Source organism: Metarhizium album, assembly GCF_000804445.1.
Source record: "Metarhizium album ARSEF 1941 chromosome Unknown scaffold_2, whole genome shotgun sequence".
Classification (NCBI taxonomy): Eukaryota; Fungi; Ascomycota; class Sordariomycetes; order Hypocreales; family Clavicipitaceae; genus Metarhizium; species Metarhizium album.
The window spans coordinates 958657-976711 of NW_024467576.1; the positions used below are offsets into that span (position 1 = coordinate 958657).

Here is an 18055-nt window from a genome sequence, read left to right on the forward strand (position 1 = left end):
GACGGGCCTAGGTGACGTGGTTGGTAGCATAGTCATCATTAGCGACGGAGTTTTGTATGTATTCTTAGTTTGCTGTGCATCACTTTCAGCTAGCACTCGTGATGTTGGTTTCGGAGCGGTGAGTTGGATTCAGACCATAGAATGACAACATTTGTAAACTCAAAAACACCTACACTGTCCGCATGTGCCTGCTTTGTCGGAGCGAAATTCCACGTTGATGGCGCACTCTTCATTCAAGTTCAAAAAGTGAGGCACGCAAGCACTCAGGAGTGGTCTGCCTAAGTATCTAGGTAGAGGTACACATGTGCGTGCATGCGTGCGAGTGTGTGCGTATGATCATAGTGCCGTTGCTGCAATGCACAACTATACTGAATTATCATGAGAAAACCTACACAATAAACAAGAGCCATTGACAACACACATTTGGTTACCAAAAACCGTACAGCCTACATCAAGGCAGGTCGTCCGCCTTGGACTTGTCGCCATTCGAACTACCATACGGCTGTAGAAGCCAACCCTCGTAATGTTTCACACCCGAATCGCTGGCACTGTCAGCACTTGGGAGGCTCGAAGGCTGAGTACTATTCTGATGCGGTGTACTGGCTTTTCTCTTGACAGGTGGGGTTGGCAGAGAGGCTGGAGCAGCAGGAAGGAGACTGGACCGAGACGCCGCAGGCACTGGCGCCGCGTCGGTGGTTTGGTTGTTATCCGTGTCATCGTCCGGCCCTGTCCCTTTCTCCTCATTCCCTCCTTTCTCATCAGCTTCATTAGAAGTAGATGCCATCATACCCTTTTGCCGCAGATACTTGATGGATTGAAGAACGGCCAGGTCCTCCTGGTCTTTGTCATTCAAAATCAAACGTTGCTGAATGGTCAAGCGGCCGTTATTGGCTTCGCGCTCTTTGATCGCTGCTTCCCTAACTTCAGGATCGTGAACGAAGCGGCACTTGCCTTTCTTCCCACATGTACCCCCAGTTGAGTAGTATTTGCAGTGACGAGATATGTCCGCCTTCTTGGCAGGGGGTTGTGGTGGTGCGGTTTGTACTCGAGAAGACGCAACTTCTGGCTTCTCGTCGTCCGAGTCTTCAGATGGGTCTCTCATCTCATCCCCTTCGTCGCCCTGCTCTCGCTTTCGCTTGATGGAGAACTCAACCTTGCGAAGTTGCTTCCTTAGCTTGTCCGCCTGCTTTTCCAGCTCTGCCGTCTTGGCTTGATCCTTTTGTGCCATCTCGGCAGCTTTCTTTGCCTCCACTCGTGATTTTGTAGGATAATTCTTTCGTCGTTCAGCCAAAAATGCAGCAACGTCACTGATTCTGTCGCACCATTAGCGCATGATCCACAGTGGTTTTTTTTTTTTTTTTTTTCAAACAGGTTGATGGATTCACTTACTGCAGGGTTTCAGCACCAATCAAGTCGGTGAGGATCTTTTCCTCACCCTCATCATCTTCGGATTCGGATTCTACCCCTGGTGTTAGGCCGAGAGTGTTCACCTTACGTTTCTTCTTCTTTCCAACCGAGGGCGCATCTGGCTTGGGCTTATTATCGTTGCTGTGTTGCTTGCCGGCACGATTCTTATTGTGATGGGGATTATTGTGATGACCGCCACGGCCGCGCAAGCCATCTTTATGCCCACCGCCTCGACCTCTCCTTGAGTGATGACCAGTATGGCCATCGTGACGTGATGACGATGATGCAGGAGGCGGACCGGGATATACAAACGACACTGGAGGAAAATGAGGAGCACGCGGGTCGTGAGGATACGACTGGCCATATGGCGCCACGGCCGGCGGTACAGGTTCATGCTCGTACCCGTGACGAACATGTCCTCCTACGTGTGGCTTTGAGATCCCACGGTCGCCATAGCCCCCACGACCACGACTGTTGGAATACTGCGAGGGCTGTAGAGGACCCTGGGGAGTCCAATGCGACGCAGTTTGAACGGGATGCCCCTGGTATGGTTGAGCATATGGTTGTGCAGAGCCATATGATGGAGGTTGTACATGTTGGGCAGCTGCTGGATATGCTTGAGGGCCATAGCCCGGATGATAGTTGGAAGCGGACAAGGGTGCAGGGGCATGGGGATGTGTGCCATGAGGTGCATGGGCGCCATGTTCGCCAGGCCATTGCGGCGGATGAGGCGGATAACTGCCTGCAGGAGCATGTGCTCCGCCGTATGAGGCCTGATGATGTGGTTGATGTGGTGGATAGGGTTGACCCGGGTATTCGAACTGAGCCTGAGGTGGTCCATGATGGTCTCGAGGACGGGGATACTGCCCGCCGCGACCACGAGAACTTGAAAAACCCCCGCCTCCTCGATGAGGTCCCTTGTGAGTATATGAAGCGCTCGGATGCGACGCGTACCCGGAACTTGACGGTGGAGGAGGAGGAGGGCCATAGCCGTAACCAGACATGGCGACGACTTGGGTAGGTTGGAGTAGCTGCAGCTTGCGGCGCCACCGACAGAACACTTGTCTGTATATCAGTATTGAACACAGGTTTCAAGCAATTGCGTCGCAGGGTTGTGATACGAGATCAAGTAGGATATCCGCGTCGTAGATGTTGGAACCACCGCTTGGAGCAAATGAAGAGCGCGCGCGCACGTAGACGGTCAGATGTTTGAGGAAGAAATATGCAACCGCAAACCTGAAGACTCCCACAAAGACTCAGAATCGAATCAGACAAAAATCCAGAATGCAAGCACAGGCTGATAAGGATGGATGAGACGAGTTGGAAAAAGCAGGCGGCAGGCAGGCAAAAGAGAAGAAAAGCCAAGTCAAGTCAAGGCAAGTCGAGTCGAGTAGTCGAGTTCTTTGTCTTGTCCCGACAGGAGAAAGGTCCTAGCGCTAGTGGGTCCCACGGCGGTCTCCCAAGGAAGGCGGTGAAGATGGGTTCTGCAAGCTGTGCATGGCAGAATGCAGCTCGCCCAGCTCATCCTGGGTCCATGACTTGATTGGCTGGATGTGCACGAACTTTCCATCACCTCTGCAAATAATAAACCTGTTGATAGTTCCCAGACCTCAACGAACGCTGGCAGACAAAGGCGCTCCCTGCTGCACATGTCTGCCTGTTGATGGGAGGGCTAAAACAAAATCCGAACATGTTCATTCTGGTAAAGCCAAAGTCCCTCGACGCTTCACTTCGCGCAGCAACCGCCGGCTGACAGGACCACGTTGTATCAAGACCAAAATCTCGGACCTGGTGCAGATCGCGCCCGAGGACTTTTCAAAACACAGCATAGTCGCCATTGAAGACAACATCAATGCCAAGTACGCCAACAAGGTACACCCTTGCCCACCACCGCGCCTGATCTGGGATGCAAACGTGCCAACTCAGCCCGTGTAGGTCATACAGAAGATTGGGCTGTGCATTTGCCTCTACGATATCCTCTGGTCGTCGGAAGGCTTGATAGGTCATGGGACGGGGCTAGTCAACGTGAATGGTACGGGAAGGCTCGCCACCCGTCTGTGTGCGTCAATGGCTTGCTGACGAAACCAGTCGAGTTCCGCATCGTGGTGTTTCGCCCGTTCAAGGGCGAAGTCATGCTCGGCAGGATACGGAGCTCTACGCCTGCAGGCATCAACTTGAGGACGGACTTTTTCGACGATATTTTTGTTCCCTTTGAGGAGTTGCCGCAGGGTGCGGAATAGTAAGCGCCTTTCCGCGGGAGCATGAGCTCTGGGGTCTGGCAAGTTCGTACGTTGTGGTTTTGCTGACGAGCGGACAGCAATCACAACGAGCAGCTTTGGATCTGGAACCTCGAAGATGACCGGCTGTTCTACGATAACCACGAGATGGTCCGGTTCCAGGTCATCGACGAAGAGTGGCATGACCAGACGCCCGCTGGGCCGACGCAGAGCGAAGACGCTCCAGCCAAGACGCCTTACAGGATCAAGGGCAGCATGGCCCGTGAGGGCCTTGGTGCGTGTCTGTGGTGGGACGGCGCTTAACAAGTTCACCGGAGGCGCTGTTGCGAGGCGCGCGTTGGCCAGACTAGAGACTTGTACATATTATCTAGCATGAATCTACGACTTGATACCCTGCAGCAGACGCTCCTCGACGTCGTCCAACACGGAGTAGTGCTCAATGACGGCCAGGTTCTCCGCCTCGGCCTTGAACTGCTTGTCGGGGTCCTGGCCAGGGCCGCCCATGGGGTTCATTGGCATTTGCTGCGCGGCCATTTGCTGGGCCATTTGACTGGCGGCTGGGACATGTCAGCACAAACACGCCATCTGAAGAATTGAAGCCAGCGTAGACTCACCATTGTCGCTCCCAAGGAGGAAGACGTAAACAAACTGGAGGCCAAAGATGCAAAGAAAGTACCAACTGATACTCGACATCCACCGGGGATCCATGTCCTTGGTCTGCACGCCAGCCTGCAACATGCTCTTGAACTTGATGGTAATCGGGAAAGGCAATTTCACTAAACCCGAGTCAGCCCTTGCCCAAGAACGCTCCCCTTCCCCTGCACTGCCAGTCAGACATACTGATGACGTAGCCACTAAAAAAGGCGTTAATCCAGCTCATGATAAGCGTATTCGGAATGATCATGGCCATGTTGTTCTTCATCATGCCCATCATGCCGTCCATGGCACCCTGGTCCGTGAGCGGGTTGGCGGGCGGCTGGCCCTTGCGATCCGGCTCCCTGAGGTATGCGCCGGACTCGTATCCCGCACACAGAGTCTCCCGGCGGTTCTCAAAGGCCTTTTGCGAGAGGACATGATAGTTTGACCGGAGGGTGACGCCGTGAGCCAACGCGCGCTGCTCCCGCATGCCCTTGGCGTCGAGTTTCTTGGGCGCCGTGGCCATGAGGACGGATGCGTAATGACGAAGAACTCCGGTGAGAACCATGACGACGGTGATGGGGATCAGGATCCAGTAGCTGTGAAACCGTTAACATCTTATCCGGACCTTGAATACTGTTAATGGGAGGTGTCTGGCGAACAATAACTGGGGGTCCCGGTGGAGCGTCTGCACAGGGAGTTGGGCCATTTTCGATAAATTCAAGATTCAAGTCGACGCTGGCAGGAGAAAGAATGGGGAGAAATCGAGCAATTCCAAGGGCTCGTTGACTTGTCGATTCAGAAGCGGTCGTGCTCGTCGCTCGACCAGCAGTCGGACGCAGAGCACTCCGTTGAAGCTTCGGCTTCTGTCGTCACCGCCTTCCCGATACGGCTGCGCACCATTGGCTTCGCGGGGCCCCCAGCTAAGGCCAGCTTTCCGCTCAACGCCTCGCCGCAATCCGAACCCGTAATATAGTTCATGTTCGCCAGTTCCAGTTCCCCTCATCCTGCAAGCAACGTGGGCAGTCCGCCGATAGGCAAAAAAAAAAAGAAAGAACCGCAATCATGGCCGCAGAGAAGATCAGTCTGTACAATCTAGCAGGTATTTCCTCGCATCCAAGTGCTGTCGCCCGCAGGTCCAAGTCTAACCCAGGTCAGACCTCAAAAATACATCCGATGACGCTCTCCCCAACTACCTCAACTCCCTGAAATTCAAACAATCCCACTTCCTGACCGACGTCCGGCTGGCCCTGGGCTACGGCGCGTTCGTCATTGCAGCCGCTTGCTTCGGATGGGACTACAAATTCGGCTTCGACAACACAAAGTACTACACTGCCGCGGCTGTTGCCGTATACGCCCTGCTCAATGGCTTTCTGACATTTTGGATGGCGGCCGTGGAGAAGGGCACTGCGTACCAAGGAACGACCCCGTCAGGAGAGCGGGTGAGTCGTCATGCATTTGCATTGTTCCGTTTCATCCCCTTCGACGGACCTGGGAGCGGGGGAACTAACAAGACGTACATAGATCACGATCCGCACCAGGACAAAGAAAAACGACCCGACGTACTACGTCACTGTCATCTCGGAACAAAAGACTGGCCAGCCGAAATCTCTTGAGATTTCGAAACCCTTCGCGTCATGGTTCGACGAGACTGGCCGCTTCGTGCCCAAGCCCTTTCAGGAATTCCTGGCTACTTCCGTCCCAGCTATTGGCAAGCAGGACCCCAAGAAGATCATGTCGGCTTCGCAGGACGTGTATGGTGCCAACACGGAGGTTTTGGATGCCATGTTGACTGGGACTGGGGCTGCTGGGACTGCCACGGGTGCGGCTGCGACAGGGGCCAAGGGCAAGCGGAGAAAAGCTTAATTGGGGATGCTGGCGTGATGTTTCACCTGTGAGCCCATGGCACCCAAAGGGAGGTGTGGGTTGGCTTGGCATGGCGTTGATATTGCAAATAATCGAGGCCCCATGTGCTGGGACTATCATGGTTGTATAAAGCGGTTCATTCTCCCCGAGAATAATTTCGTTATGAGTAGCTCTTATAACAAGCCGCCGTACCAAGTATTCGATGAATCTATTAATGACCGCCTTCATCCCTTAATCATTGTCGAAATCCTCCACACACCCTGATATACCAACGTCTAGTCATCTCACATCTGCCCACGCACCCCGCGCCAACCGCGCTGTACTTCTCAGTTCACGCATCTTATGACCACATGCAGTTGATAAATCCCGCTGAACCTGTGGCGCAAATGCCAACAAATGGCGGGACTCAAACATTTGCGGCAGCCCACCTACAATCTCCAACGCTATCTTACCACAGCCGGCTTCCACTTCCAAACTAGGAACCCCGGCGCCGTATCCCGCGGGCATCCAATCCGGTCGACCTGATGACTGCTCCCTGCTTGTGAAAATACCGGTACAGATCTTTACAAGGCTGCGGATGTGTTCTTGCGCCTTTTCGGAGGCTTCTACCAGGATATCCTTGATCACCTGCAAGGCAGCCATGCTGTCGGATCCTATGCTGAGATTTTGAGCGATGGCAATGGCGACTCGCAGAATCTTGTCTGCATCCTGTTCATAGATGGAAAAGCTCAAATGCTTGACCATCAGCAGCACTGATATGCCAAAGTTGGTCCTGACAAGGGGATCGGTAATGCCAGAGCCGTTGCCCAAGGCTGCTCCTAGCATGGGACTGATGAGCTCGATGTAGACCTTCTGGAGCCAGAGGGGTCTGACAACAGCAAAGTTCTCCTTTGTCAGAGATTTCTGAGGGACAACGATAATTTCCAGTCCTCGGCTGAGCTGGTAGCCGGACCGAGCATCATTGGGGGCAGTACGTAAGAGCTGAATGAGAGGTTGCATTTTGATGCCAGTATATCGTCTGAAGAGTCCTGCTATCAAGGAGAAGACAGAAAAGCAAGTTTCCAGATTTGCTGTTGATAAGTCGTTATCACTTTTTATCCTGGTGTTTCGCAGAGCATCTTGCAAACTCCTTGTCACATTCGCTATGACGGAGTCGAGGGCCTCGATGGCGTGTTTATTTGCCAATATGGCAAGGACGGATCTGCTCACAGGTGGCAATGGGAAGTCATGAACAGGGCTTTTAGTAGCTGTCCCTTCGGTTAGGATTTGCTGTGCTACGCCAGTTTCGTACTACGTGCCATGTCAGCATTCATCAAGATCTAGTCCACAGTAGCGTACTCACAAGTTTGGCTATTCTAGCAGGCCGTACAGACTCCAATATTCCAAGGGACAGAACACCCAAGTAACCAGAAGTCAACCAAGTCCACGATGACGATGCTGATACGTTGACCTCCGTCCCACGGAAGAGGTTAAGTGCGTATTTCTCCACTTCTAGAGAAGCTTGCTGAGACTCATTGAGCTCATGGACAATGAAACCAGCCAATTCCGAGAGCAGACAAAGATAACGCAGTTCGTAGTGCGGTTCTGACCCGTTGAAGTCGCTGCTGTTCGTAAGTTGGCCTCCAGCATCGGTCGATTGTGTTGCCCGGCGATATAGAGAGCCCACTATGTGTAGACCAATCAACAAAGCGTCGCCACGAGCCTCACCAACAGAGGCTGGGGTTGAATGAGCTGTTGCCGATGTAGGCTCACTAGCAGGATTCGTTGATGCCAGCATGGGATACTTGGCAGTGATTTGGTCCAATGATGGAGCGTCCTCCATTAAACTGGCCTTTGCGTCCTTTTCCAAACAGGCCTCATTGAAGTATCTCACAGTTGAGTGAATTCCAGCAACCAGGAAACACCATATTTTCGGGCTGGCTGCCTGGTCAATAGCTGCCTCCAACTCCAGTTCGATGGTCCTCATGACTTGCACAAACCGCCCAAGTGATAACGCCAGATCCGCCGACAGAGACGAGCAACCAACATACGCTAGAAGCGGTCCCAGTGATTGAATGGTGGCTATGGAGTCATCTGTAAGGTTGACAATGGATTGTCGAAATATGGACGATCCTTTAGTGATCAATGACTGATATCCCTTGGGATATACCTGGATGATGCGGTGCAAGGCCTTTACTGATTCATTGACCAGGTCATCGGCGCCGATTCTCCTTGACTTTTCGTCCCATTGTTTTGTGGAAATCTTGAACAGGGTCTCACAGCTTTCATCACATGTCGACACGGGTAGCAGCAACGGGAAGTCTAAAGTCCTCTGGGCTGTTTCAGAAGCCAGGGACTTGACTTCTCTCTGCCCAATGAGAGCACCAAGACCTTGTGCTGCCTCTGTTGACAGTCTCAAGTCCTCGTCAGATACGCCTGAGATTGCGAACAATCCCAAAGGCCCTCTGTAAACATCAGCATAGAGAGACTTGAAAATTCCATCCACCGCTGCGAAGTCATTCCTATCCTGTTCTGACATTTCCGCATCCGTGAGTAGTAAACGGGTTTCCAGAATAATGCGCAGGATTTTCAGAAGATCCTGGCTATGAGTCGGTGATTTGGGGTGACGAAGATTCTCCTTGATGTGCGTGATTGCTGGCGCAACCATGAGAACAAAGGCGCCGGGGTTGGCACTGAGCACGCTAACGAGCAATCGACCAGCAGCCGTGGTATACATTGGAGTGGCCAAATCAACCACGCAGTCTCTGGTAACCGCCAGTGTGTAGTCGCGCAAGTCGTCGCCCGCTAGTCTTGTAGTAAGGGCCTTAAGGACTTCGAGCGTTGCCCAAATAGTGTCTTCCACTTCTCCGTTCCTGACTTCATATTTCAAACTGGTCCATATTCTGCTCGTATATGGTGTGATTGATTCCGCTGGGTCTTGGTACTCTTCCAAGCAAGCCCTTATTGTCCGCAAAACATCAACCTACAGCACGTGTAAGCTTGAGGATACCGAACCAAGTCAACCTGAACATACCTTTACGTTGACGGTAACACCGTCTCCTTGGTCTAATTTACCCATGAGAAAAGGTAGAGACAGGGAGGCAAGACGATGGGTTGATGAGAAGCATTTGCGCAGCCGCAATTTCAGTTCCTCAGGCGTCACGCCACTCTGGGCGGTACGAGGTAAAGTGATGGGAAAATATGCCTTGAATGTTCCATAAACTTCCTCCAATGTATCTTTGGACGGTGAATACTCTGAAATAAAGAGTCGAAGTACATCAAACCATACCATCAAGCAATCAGGATCCCTTTCAGTCTGGCAAAGGTGCAAAAGCTCCTTCATAAATGCGGTGTCCTGGCCATCTCGCTGCTTAAGGTCTCTAGCGACCTCTGGATTGCTGAGTAGCGATCTGAGCAGCTCGTATATGGCAAGACGAGTCTTCGATGCTTGCCGAGGGAAGTCTTCTTTCAGTGTGCACACCTTTTGAATGATGCCCCTGCCACTGCTCGGGTGAAACGACTTCATGGCAATGATGCGAGAGAGTGCAGTCGCTGACGGTAGAATACCCGCCTTGTGATCAACATCAAACATGGCTCCAAAGAATGTGACCAAGAGACTAACTGCCTATGGTAAGACACTGGGCGTCGCATAGATGATTGGCTGCGCAAACTCACCTTGGCTGGGTTTGAGGGCTTCTGAGTTCAGGTAATTCAACGTCCGCGATAAGAAGTCCAATGCTGCGGGAGATCAGTACTAATGAATGTGACACGGAGACAAAAAATGGGAAAGGGATCAGCACAACCTCTTGATCTTGCCGTCCAGTCCGGTGTGTCATCAATATCTCGCATCTCATCGTCATCATTGCTGCCAGGCATCCAGGGTTGAACAGATTCAACCCATCGTGCTACCGGGTTGGAATTTGGGGCAGCCGTTTCAATCTCTGTCCAGCAATTAGACATTTCAACTAGAAGAGGTGGGTTTACTGAACCAACGGCACGAACCCTTGGCGGCTATCTGGGCAAAGCGAACTGATTTCACCTTGTTCTCTTCCAGGACATAGTCGAGCGCGAGCTGGCGAAAATCAGCCATGTCTTTGCAGAGCAAGTACGCACGACTCGTTCGCCGGGTGATGCTGCTCTGCTCGCGTTTCCGATATTCCTGATCACGCGAGCTGTGTACCAGAATCGCGTTGCAGACACCGATCGACGTACTTGCGTTCTGTCCAAGTTATCGTGTAGAGTCGCAAAGTTGGAGGGGCAGCCGGAGACGACGGTGATGCAGACACCCAGACTTAGAGGGAGGACCTCGCGGTTCACCGTACCGCAGGGCCTTGGCGACCTCTCGCTTATCTTCAATTGAGGCTTGGACTTGCACCGGCAGCCCAATAGTCGGCCTTGTATTGGAAATGGGCTTTAGATCGCGCAGCTCGTTCCGACGTCGGGATGCATCAATCTAATGAGTGATGGTGGGGTCAGCCTTTGTGTGCAGGAGAGACATGGAAGCAACAACCATCTTGATTCTCGGGCCTCCATGGCCCCACCAGGAGTTGTTGAGCCACGGCCCAAGGCCTGGCCTGACCGTGTTGAGACGACCGTCTTGATTTCGAGTTGAGCTCAGGGCCTGCTTCGTTTCCGCAACAACACCGCCAGCCCGCGCGTCAGCACCATAGGCCTGATGCATCCCTCCAAGCAGTGGCTTCCGTCAGGGTACAAGCTCTCTCTCCGTCATCTTGCGGCCTGCCCTTTGCCATCAGTCGCTCGCCTCCAAACCCAGCGTCGATGGGCTCAGGTCCATGATGTCAGATTTCTCGTTACAAGGCGCCCGCCGCAAGCAGTGCTCGACAAGTATCGCGAGAAGCTCAACCAAAAGGCCAAGCAGGAGGGCCACGGCAGCATCGACGACTTGAAATCTGCGTATGCCGATAGAATCGACGCCCAGCGCAAGAAGGACGCCGTTGAATTCCCGATCCCCACGATCCCCCAAGCTCCAACAACTCCCGTTTCGCAACCGAACCGAGGGCCGATTCCATCCCAACAGACTCCCAATGCAGCATCTGCACCGCCCAGCGCAAGAGGGAAAGCCGGCATTCAGTCATTGGACGAGATTGTGGACGTTGGCAAAATCCGTGAGCTCCCCGAAAAGGAGCTGACAGCCGTCTGGAGACTTCGCCACGCCAACTCACCCCAGAAACTCTGCGCTGTCATGCCCGCAGCCTCATACAAGTCCATGGAGGCAATGGCTCAGAAGTCGCCTCAATTCGTCCTCCCGGTGCCTCACGAGACCCAAGGGGCCGAGATTCACTTCTTGCAGTGGACTTTTGATGCCGCATCCAAGACGAGCACCGTACTCTTCACTCGGCTGGCAGAATTCAAAAGCCGCGGCGAATTTGCCCAGCCCCACACAACGGTGACGCATCACCTCGACCTAGCTGAGGACAAGGGCCTCGTGTTGATGCAAGGACAGACCATGGAAGACGGGGGTGTTTGTCCTGAACAGGCCAAATGGCTGGTCTTGTGCCTTCAACGATTCTATGGAGCTTGGGAAAGCCGCGAGGCCGAGGTCGACGGCTCGAGGAAAGAGAGGGCCAACGAAGGAAGGAAGCTGGTGGAGTGGTTTGGAAGCGGCGACTCCAGGTTTAGTGTTGAAAAGCTGCTTGAGGAGGCTGAGAGGATTGGATAGCAAGCTGCGCCGATTGTAAAACTTGCACAGCAGGTGGACTAGACGGCTTCGTCTCCGTGTAAATCAATAGCGATCAGGGTGATCGGCGGCACCCATGCATGTGTAATCTAATTGAGCAAGTCGAACCCAAATATCTCAAATAATGTGACTACACGACACCGTGGTAAAAGCCTGTTCTTGTGTAGAGGCAGAGTTGGTGCCATGTTCAGATTTATGAATGTCAAGGTGAGATTTGTAAACGTTTCCATGAAGAGAGAGCTACAGACATTGGATTCTTCTGCAGCGCATCTATGCGCGGATTGGGATTGCGGCACAATCAGAGCCGATTCGGCGAATTGCTGTTCGTCACGCGGCGATTCATTTGGACACGCTTTGGGAGACGCAAGCATTTATGAACTTTTTGCGTAGCGGCAGCACCTTTTACCTTTTCGGCGGACCTGATCAGCATGCTGGTCGATCGTACACTTGAGTCGGCAAGCAAAGAAACAGGCCTGATGGGATAATAGTAGAGGCGGTGGAAGCCCAATTTTGCAAGCTGGCAACGGGGTTTTCTTTTCATAAAGGACATGAGTTTGCTTTGAGGGATGGGCAACTATATTCACCCGGGACAAAAGACGCAAATAGTACTCAGTATATCCACTCCATACACGGGTCGTCTTCCCATGCTATTTATTACAGCTTGGCCCTGGTGCCCAGACCTTCCTCCTTCTTCACTTGGTCCTTCAATACTCTTCTCAAAATCTTTCCCGACTGCGACTTCGGAATCTCCTTTGTGAACCGCACGCCACCGCGCAACCTCTTTGGTGGGCCGACTCTCTCGCCCAGCCAGTTGATGATGTCCTGCTTCAGTTCATCGGTTTCCTCAACATCAGGGCGTACAACGACGTAGGCACGTGGCACTTCGGTGTGCTGGTCGTTGTCCCAGACGCCAATGACGCAGACGTCGTTGATGTCCTCGCGGCCCAGGAGCTTGGCTTCCAGTTCGGCGGGAGGCACTTGGAAACCCTCTGTTTTGTGTGAGCACGTACGTGTACCTTCGAGCAATGGAATGAGGAGTCGGAGATGGGATGCAGACATACTGTACTTGATGAGTTCCTTCATCCGGTCCGTGATGTAGAAATGACCGCGTTTGCAGGCGTATCCCACATCACCGGTCTTGTACCACCCGTCTTCCGTGAAGGTCTCCTTGTTCATGTCGGGTCTGTTCCAGTACCCGTGGAAGACGTTGGGGCCTTTGAGGAGAATTTCACCAGCCTGTCCTCATTAGCACTGTTTAGTGCACTGCACGTTGCAGTCCCGAGGGCGAAATGGCTAGACTCACCTCCCCTCTAGGCAGCTCCTTGCCATTCTCGTCGACAATCTTGGCCTCAACAAGCGGCAGTAAGCGTCCCACGGAGCCCTGGAACTTCCACCACTCATCTGCCAACTGCGAATGAGTCACAGGGCTCGTCTCAGACAGCCCATAGCCCTGCTTCACACCAATGCTCAGGCGCTTCCAAACTGCTTCGACGAGGTCCACGCCCAGAGGTGCAGCGCCAGAATTAATCCACCGGATGGATTTCATGTCGTACTTGTCCACGACTGGGTGCTTCCCCAGGGCGAGAACAATTGGTGGCGGAACGTACATGAATGTGATGGAGTGCTTTTCAATCAGTTTGCAAGCCTTTTCGATGTCGAATTTGGGCAGGACGATCATTGCGGACCCGGTCTGCATTGTGACGTTCAGGGTTACAGAGAGTCCCTACATGGCTGTTTAGTACGTGGGATTTGGGCTTTTCTTGTGGTGACGGTGGCGTACGTAGATGTGGAAGAATGGAAGTACGCCCAAGTGTTTGTCTGAGTCCCAGTTTAACGTCTTGGCATCGAGTCGTGAAGCCTGATAAGCATTGGACACGACGTTGGAGTGTGTGAGCATGACGCCTTTAGGCAAGCCAGTAGTTCCCTATGGCACTATTAGCGTTTGCGGACGCGCAATTTGCACATGGCCACTCAACTCACGGAACTATACACCAAGTAAGCCAGATCTTTCTTGGGATCCAGCACCGTTCTCTTGGGCTGAAACCACGCTCCCTTGGCCGTAATTTCAGTCCAGTGCTTGTGACCTCCCGCCCCATCTCTTCCGTCGCCCATGAGAATGACTCTCTCAAGAGGGATATGGACCTTTCGCGCAGCCTTTACAGCTGTCTCCAGGAAGGGCGTTTGGGTGATCAGGGCTGTGGCTTTGGAGTCGAGAAGTTGGCGCGCAAGTTCGTCTGCGGTGTAAGTTGGGTTGGCGGGACTGGCAATGCCCCCAGCCCAGTGAAGACCGTACGTCACAATTGGCGTGTCTATGCAGTTGGGGGTGAAAAAGCCGAGGATGTCGCCTTTCTTCCAGTTGAACATCTGTTTAAGTCCCTTTCCGAATTCGACTGAACCAGTCTTGATGTCGTTGAACGTGTATGAGCGGTCCGTGTCACCATCGACTAGAAGAACTAATAACGAAAGGCCATTAGTAAATCCTCCCATCATTTTCATTTTCGTCAGCCAGCTCGGAGGTGAAGATGGGAGGAGGACGAACCATGGTTATCTGGATACTCCTTTGGCTGCTCAAAGTACATTGACCAGATGTCAATGACGGGAATGTCAACCGTCCAGTCTGACTGAATAGGCATCTCTGCGTATTGTTTTCAAGCTGCTCGGTGCTAAATAAAAATAAAAATAAAAATCTTGCGCCTACCGCCGTGATTGCCTCTCTAACCGCAAGTTGAACAGCGCAGTGTCACGACTCACGACTCACACCACTCTATCATAAATGACGCGCAAAGTACAAATCACAGAATCGAATCGCGTACGTTACCACGTCCAACTAACTGGGTGTAGATGGGGCGAAAAACTTGTAATTACCCAGAATCGGGGCCAGGGTGATTTAAAGAGGTTGCTTAGGGCAGCACGGGCACGGCGCAATCCCGATTCCCACCATCCCGACCAAATCCAGGTCATGAACCAACCCGAAAAAGACTCCGAACAGGCTAGGGAAGTGCACGCTTTCGGCATTCCATCCAAGCCCACGTCCTGGACTCCTGGACCGAGGTGAAATGCTCGAGGCTCCACACTTTGGAGTTTAGGCGTCGTTGTAGGCTAGCTCGGGTGGCAAAAACCGCATCAAGCTCCTTGTCACGGACGCTCGGCATGCCGGCTGCGGCCTCCGGAGGTTGGGGCCGTCTCCAATTATTTGTTAGTCGACCAAGTTGAATGCGGGGAAATAAGCCTGGCCATGATCTTCACAAAGGGCTCCGTCTGCAATGCAGGGTTTACCCCACATCATACCGCGGTGAAGGCCTATCCGTATTCGCGAGGCATCTGACACCGGATTCACGGTAGTGACGGTTTGCAGCTTGGCTGCTTTGGAACTTGGCACATACTCTTAACGTCTTTTATCTCTCTCGGTCCTGGCTGTATGCCTACTCTAAGCCCTCCACCAAACATCACTCGCCATGTTGCTGATTTGCTGGTTGAATGTATCTGATGTCTATGCTCCTCCGTATTTGATATTGACCTTTCAGGACCGAATTGATTCGTATTGCCCTTTGACTTTCGTCACTTGTAGTACCATCAATTCAAACTGGTGACTCAAAGACGGATGACTTTCATATCACAGCTGCTGTTGGATCGATTCTGGAGTCCAGGCAGGTATTCCTTCACATCCTTCTGGGACTCTGCACCTGTCTCGAGCATGGCATGTTTTCCAAAGCACTTCACGAATCTCGACGAAAACCTGGTCCACGGCGTCGATAGCCCAAATGACGTCTAGATGCTCGTAATTTTGGATGACTTTGCTGTGAACCATCTTCACAAATGGCTCCTGGCCATTGGCAAATCGTCTAAGAAGTCGCTCGCCATCGACTAACTGATCATTGCCGCATACCCACAGTGCGAAAGGTGGGACTTGTTCATTGAACCATTGACTGCTCCTGCATAATGGGCCACCTGGCAGAATACCGTTCTCCGGTCGCTCTTCAGATTGAAGCCCCTCCTTGGTTGACAAAATACATTTGTGCTTCGCGAAGCCATCTTTGCCGAGCCACCACCGCATTGTTTCTGCGCTGACATGTACCGGTGCAAATTGGAAGAAACGGTTCCTCAGCCCTCTGTCCCATCTTGCATCAGACCAGTTGAATAGAAAGGAAAAGACTTTGTATCCCAGCCAGCCATATATTGTAGGGCTCACAAGTGAGTGCATTTGCATCATGAATGGTATGAAAGAGTGAATTCCAAAGATAGTTCGGAACCAGAACGGAGAGATGTTCCGCATAAATTTGAAGTAAAATTTGTCGATGAGTGGCCCGGGGAAGGCAGCCGGAGCCAGACCGCAAAACACAGTCAACTTCTCTCCGAACTCTGGACATTGATCTTTTGAGAGAGCGATCAAAGTCTCGGCTGTCCCTTGCGAATGGCATATAAGGCCGAGTTTGCCAAAGCCAGTCTCCGCAAGCACTTTTGCTGTCAGTGCTGGTAAGTCGAAAATGCCCATTTGCCGAATATTCCAACTCCACATACGCGGATCGGTTGGGGTGAAGGACTCGTGGACAGGGCTGAGTCCACATCGATTGTTGCCTAACCACACGTCAAACCCGGATTTGCAGAGCCAAAATGCCAAAGACTCATCGTCGTTGCCGCAGTATGCCCCTGAGCTTTGCAACAACCCATGCACTAAAAGTACCGGCAATTTTGGCGTTATATCGCTGGACTTTAAAACCTTCCTTGGGTTCTTCGTACCCGACATCTCGGCATCGACATTGTTCGTAATGTATTCTCTCGGGTCGTATACATGCCAGAGGTCAATCAGGAAACCGTCTTCCGTGCGAACTTTAAATGCGTCAACATCGAGTCCTACTCGTCGAGCGTAGTATCCAACATCACACACAATCTTGTCTCTGCCTCCCTCAGTGGGTGGATATTCGTCTGCAGTTCCCTCCTGATCGCCACCAATATTCTCAGCTGAGACTCGGTGATCCCACGCCTTTTGCTTCTGTGTACGAATGTGCGCTCTACGAAGTTCCTCTTCGTAGAAAAGCCGCGTTTCTTTGATGTCTCTTAGCGTTGACTTGTAAATAATTTGCTTGACCAGACTTGGGATACTTGTGATGACCGAGGCAACTACTATGAGACTGAGGAATGCAAGGCTCAAGATTGCAGCTGAAAGCCTGAAGAAGAGATGTTGCAGCCTGTTCTGGAACGTAGGAGGGCCATAGACTGGCAACGGAGGAAACAGTGGATTGATGCGTGATGAATGGTTTTCTTCCCAACCATTTTGAAGGGTTTCTTCGCCTGCATTGCAAGGGAGATTTGCGGGCACTTGGGGTTCGTGAAATCCATTCTGTTTTCCAAAGAGAGAAGACGTCGCCTGGGCGTGATTCTCTACTTCCCTGAATTTTTCATGGTTGCCACCATCTACCATGAAGCCATTGGCTTCATCCGCTACTCCGGGCGCGGCTCTCAATGGAGAAGTCCGCAACGCCTCGTTACTCTGTAGCGAACTTGGGGACGGATGAGTTATCGAAGCTTTTGTAGCGTTGATCGCAGAGTCTGTAAGTTCTCCAAGACCTGGCCGGGATGTTTTGCCAGCTTCTCTTTTGATTTGAACCCCAAGCTGCGTCAATTCATGACTTGACGCTCCGTACACGTCTTTGCGGCTAGGCGTGTTGGTCGCTGGTGGTTTCGCCATGTGGAGCTGGCATTAAGAGATTACGCCTGACGCCGAATCGTAGTTACTCTCTCAGTATGCTGAAGGACGCGATGCATATAAGGGGGGGGGAGGAAGAGAGACAAAAAGGAGTTGAAACGTGACGTACTGCCATAGCCGACCAGGGTCCTCACCCGCGATGTTCCAGGGCTTGTAGGGGATGTCTGGATGCGTGGGGTCGCCACGCAGACATGTGAAAACTAGTCCATCTTATCTGTGCTCGGACCTTTTGAGAGACCGAATCGAATTGAAGGCTTGACTGATGCTGCCAAAGATCGTCACGGCGTGTTTGGCAAAGGAGAGGTTGAGATGAAAACCGGGCGAATTCAGCGAATTCAGCTTGTGGAAGGAACGGCGGTTGGGTCCTGCCTTGACTGGCTCTCAATTGGATGCAATCAATGGGACTACACCTTCCCCAACAATTCCAAAAATCGTAAACGCAGAGGAGTCAGCCTCATTTATCCAGGAGGATTCAGCGCTTGATCAGACACGCTGACAGTGGCTGGCCTCGGCGCGTGGAACATGAGT

General features: G+C 52.4%; 8 protein-coding genes across 8 annotated transcripts; 3 read left to right on the top strand and 5 right to left on the bottom strand.

Moving 5' to 3' along the window:
• Positions 1-451: 451 nt before the first annotated feature.
• MAM_01410 (uncharacterized protein) lies at positions 452-2411 on the bottom strand (the record flags this gene model as incomplete). Its single annotated transcript, XM_040820209.1, has 2 exons — positions 452-1313; positions 1390-2411. The coding sequence occupies 2 exons, from the start codon at positions 2409-2411 to the stop codon at positions 452-454; spliced, it is 1884 nt and encodes a 627-aa protein (XP_040681697.1).
• Positions 2412-3097: 686 nt separating this feature from the next.
• On the top strand, positions 3098-3947 carry MAM_01411 (RNA polymerase III, subunit Rpc25; the record flags this gene model as incomplete). The annotated part of the gene is made up of 5 exons (XM_040820210.1): positions 3098-3109; positions 3181-3279; positions 3343-3439; positions 3496-3646; positions 3725-3947. The coding sequence occupies 5 exons, from the start codon at positions 3098-3100 to the stop codon at positions 3945-3947; spliced, it is 582 nt and encodes a 193-aa protein (XP_040681698.1).
• A 75-nt stretch (positions 3948-4022) lies between these two features.
• On the bottom strand, positions 4023-4848 carry MAM_01412 (DUF850 domain protein; the record flags this gene model as incomplete). Its single annotated transcript, XM_040820211.1, has 3 exons — positions 4023-4201; positions 4259-4420; positions 4485-4848. The coding sequence occupies 3 exons, from the start codon at positions 4846-4848 to the stop codon at positions 4023-4025; spliced, it is 705 nt and encodes a 234-aa protein (XP_040681699.1).
• Positions 4849-5345: 497 nt separating this feature from the next.
• On the top strand, positions 5346-6146 carry MAM_01413 (Signal peptidase complex subunit 2; the record flags this gene model as incomplete). The annotated part of the gene is made up of 3 exons (XM_040820212.1): positions 5346-5382; positions 5439-5722; positions 5805-6146. 3 exons carry the CDS (start codon positions 5346-5348, stop codon positions 6144-6146), a joined length of 663 nt encoding a protein of 220 aa, XP_040681700.1.
• Positions 6147-6425: 279 nt separating this feature from the next.
• Positions 6426-10215, bottom strand: MAM_01414 (uncharacterized protein; the record flags this gene model as incomplete). Its single annotated transcript, XM_040820213.1, has 6 exons — positions 6426-7436; positions 7489-9108; positions 9160-9746; positions 9801-9863; positions 9929-10066; positions 10128-10215. 6 exons carry the CDS (start codon positions 10213-10215, stop codon positions 6426-6428), a joined length of 3507 nt encoding a protein of 1168 aa, XP_040681701.1.
• A 585-nt stretch (positions 10216-10800) lies between these two features.
• MAM_01415 (atp11) lies at positions 10801-11805 on the top strand (the record flags this gene model as incomplete). Its single annotated transcript, XM_040820214.1, has 1 exon — positions 10801-11805. The coding sequence occupies one exon, from the start codon at positions 10801-10803 to the stop codon at positions 11803-11805; it is 1005 nt and encodes a 334-aa protein (XP_040681702.1).
• Positions 11806-12477: 672 nt separating this feature from the next.
• Positions 12478-14456, bottom strand: MAM_01416 (4-coumarate-CoA ligase 2; the record flags this gene model as incomplete). The annotated part of the gene is made up of 6 exons (XM_040820215.1): positions 12478-12812; positions 12885-13059; positions 13127-13546; positions 13604-13747; positions 13804-14276; positions 14363-14456. 6 exons carry the CDS (start codon positions 14454-14456, stop codon positions 12478-12480), a joined length of 1641 nt encoding a protein of 546 aa, XP_040681703.1.
• A 980-nt stretch (positions 14457-15436) lies between these two features.
• Positions 15437-17509, bottom strand: MAM_01417 (AB-hydrolase-associated lipase region; the record flags this gene model as incomplete). The annotated part of the gene is made up of 1 exon (XM_040820216.1): positions 15437-17509. One exon carries the CDS (start codon positions 17507-17509, stop codon positions 15437-15439), a length of 2073 nt encoding a protein of 690 aa, XP_040681704.1.
• Positions 17510-18055: the final 546 nt, after the last annotated feature.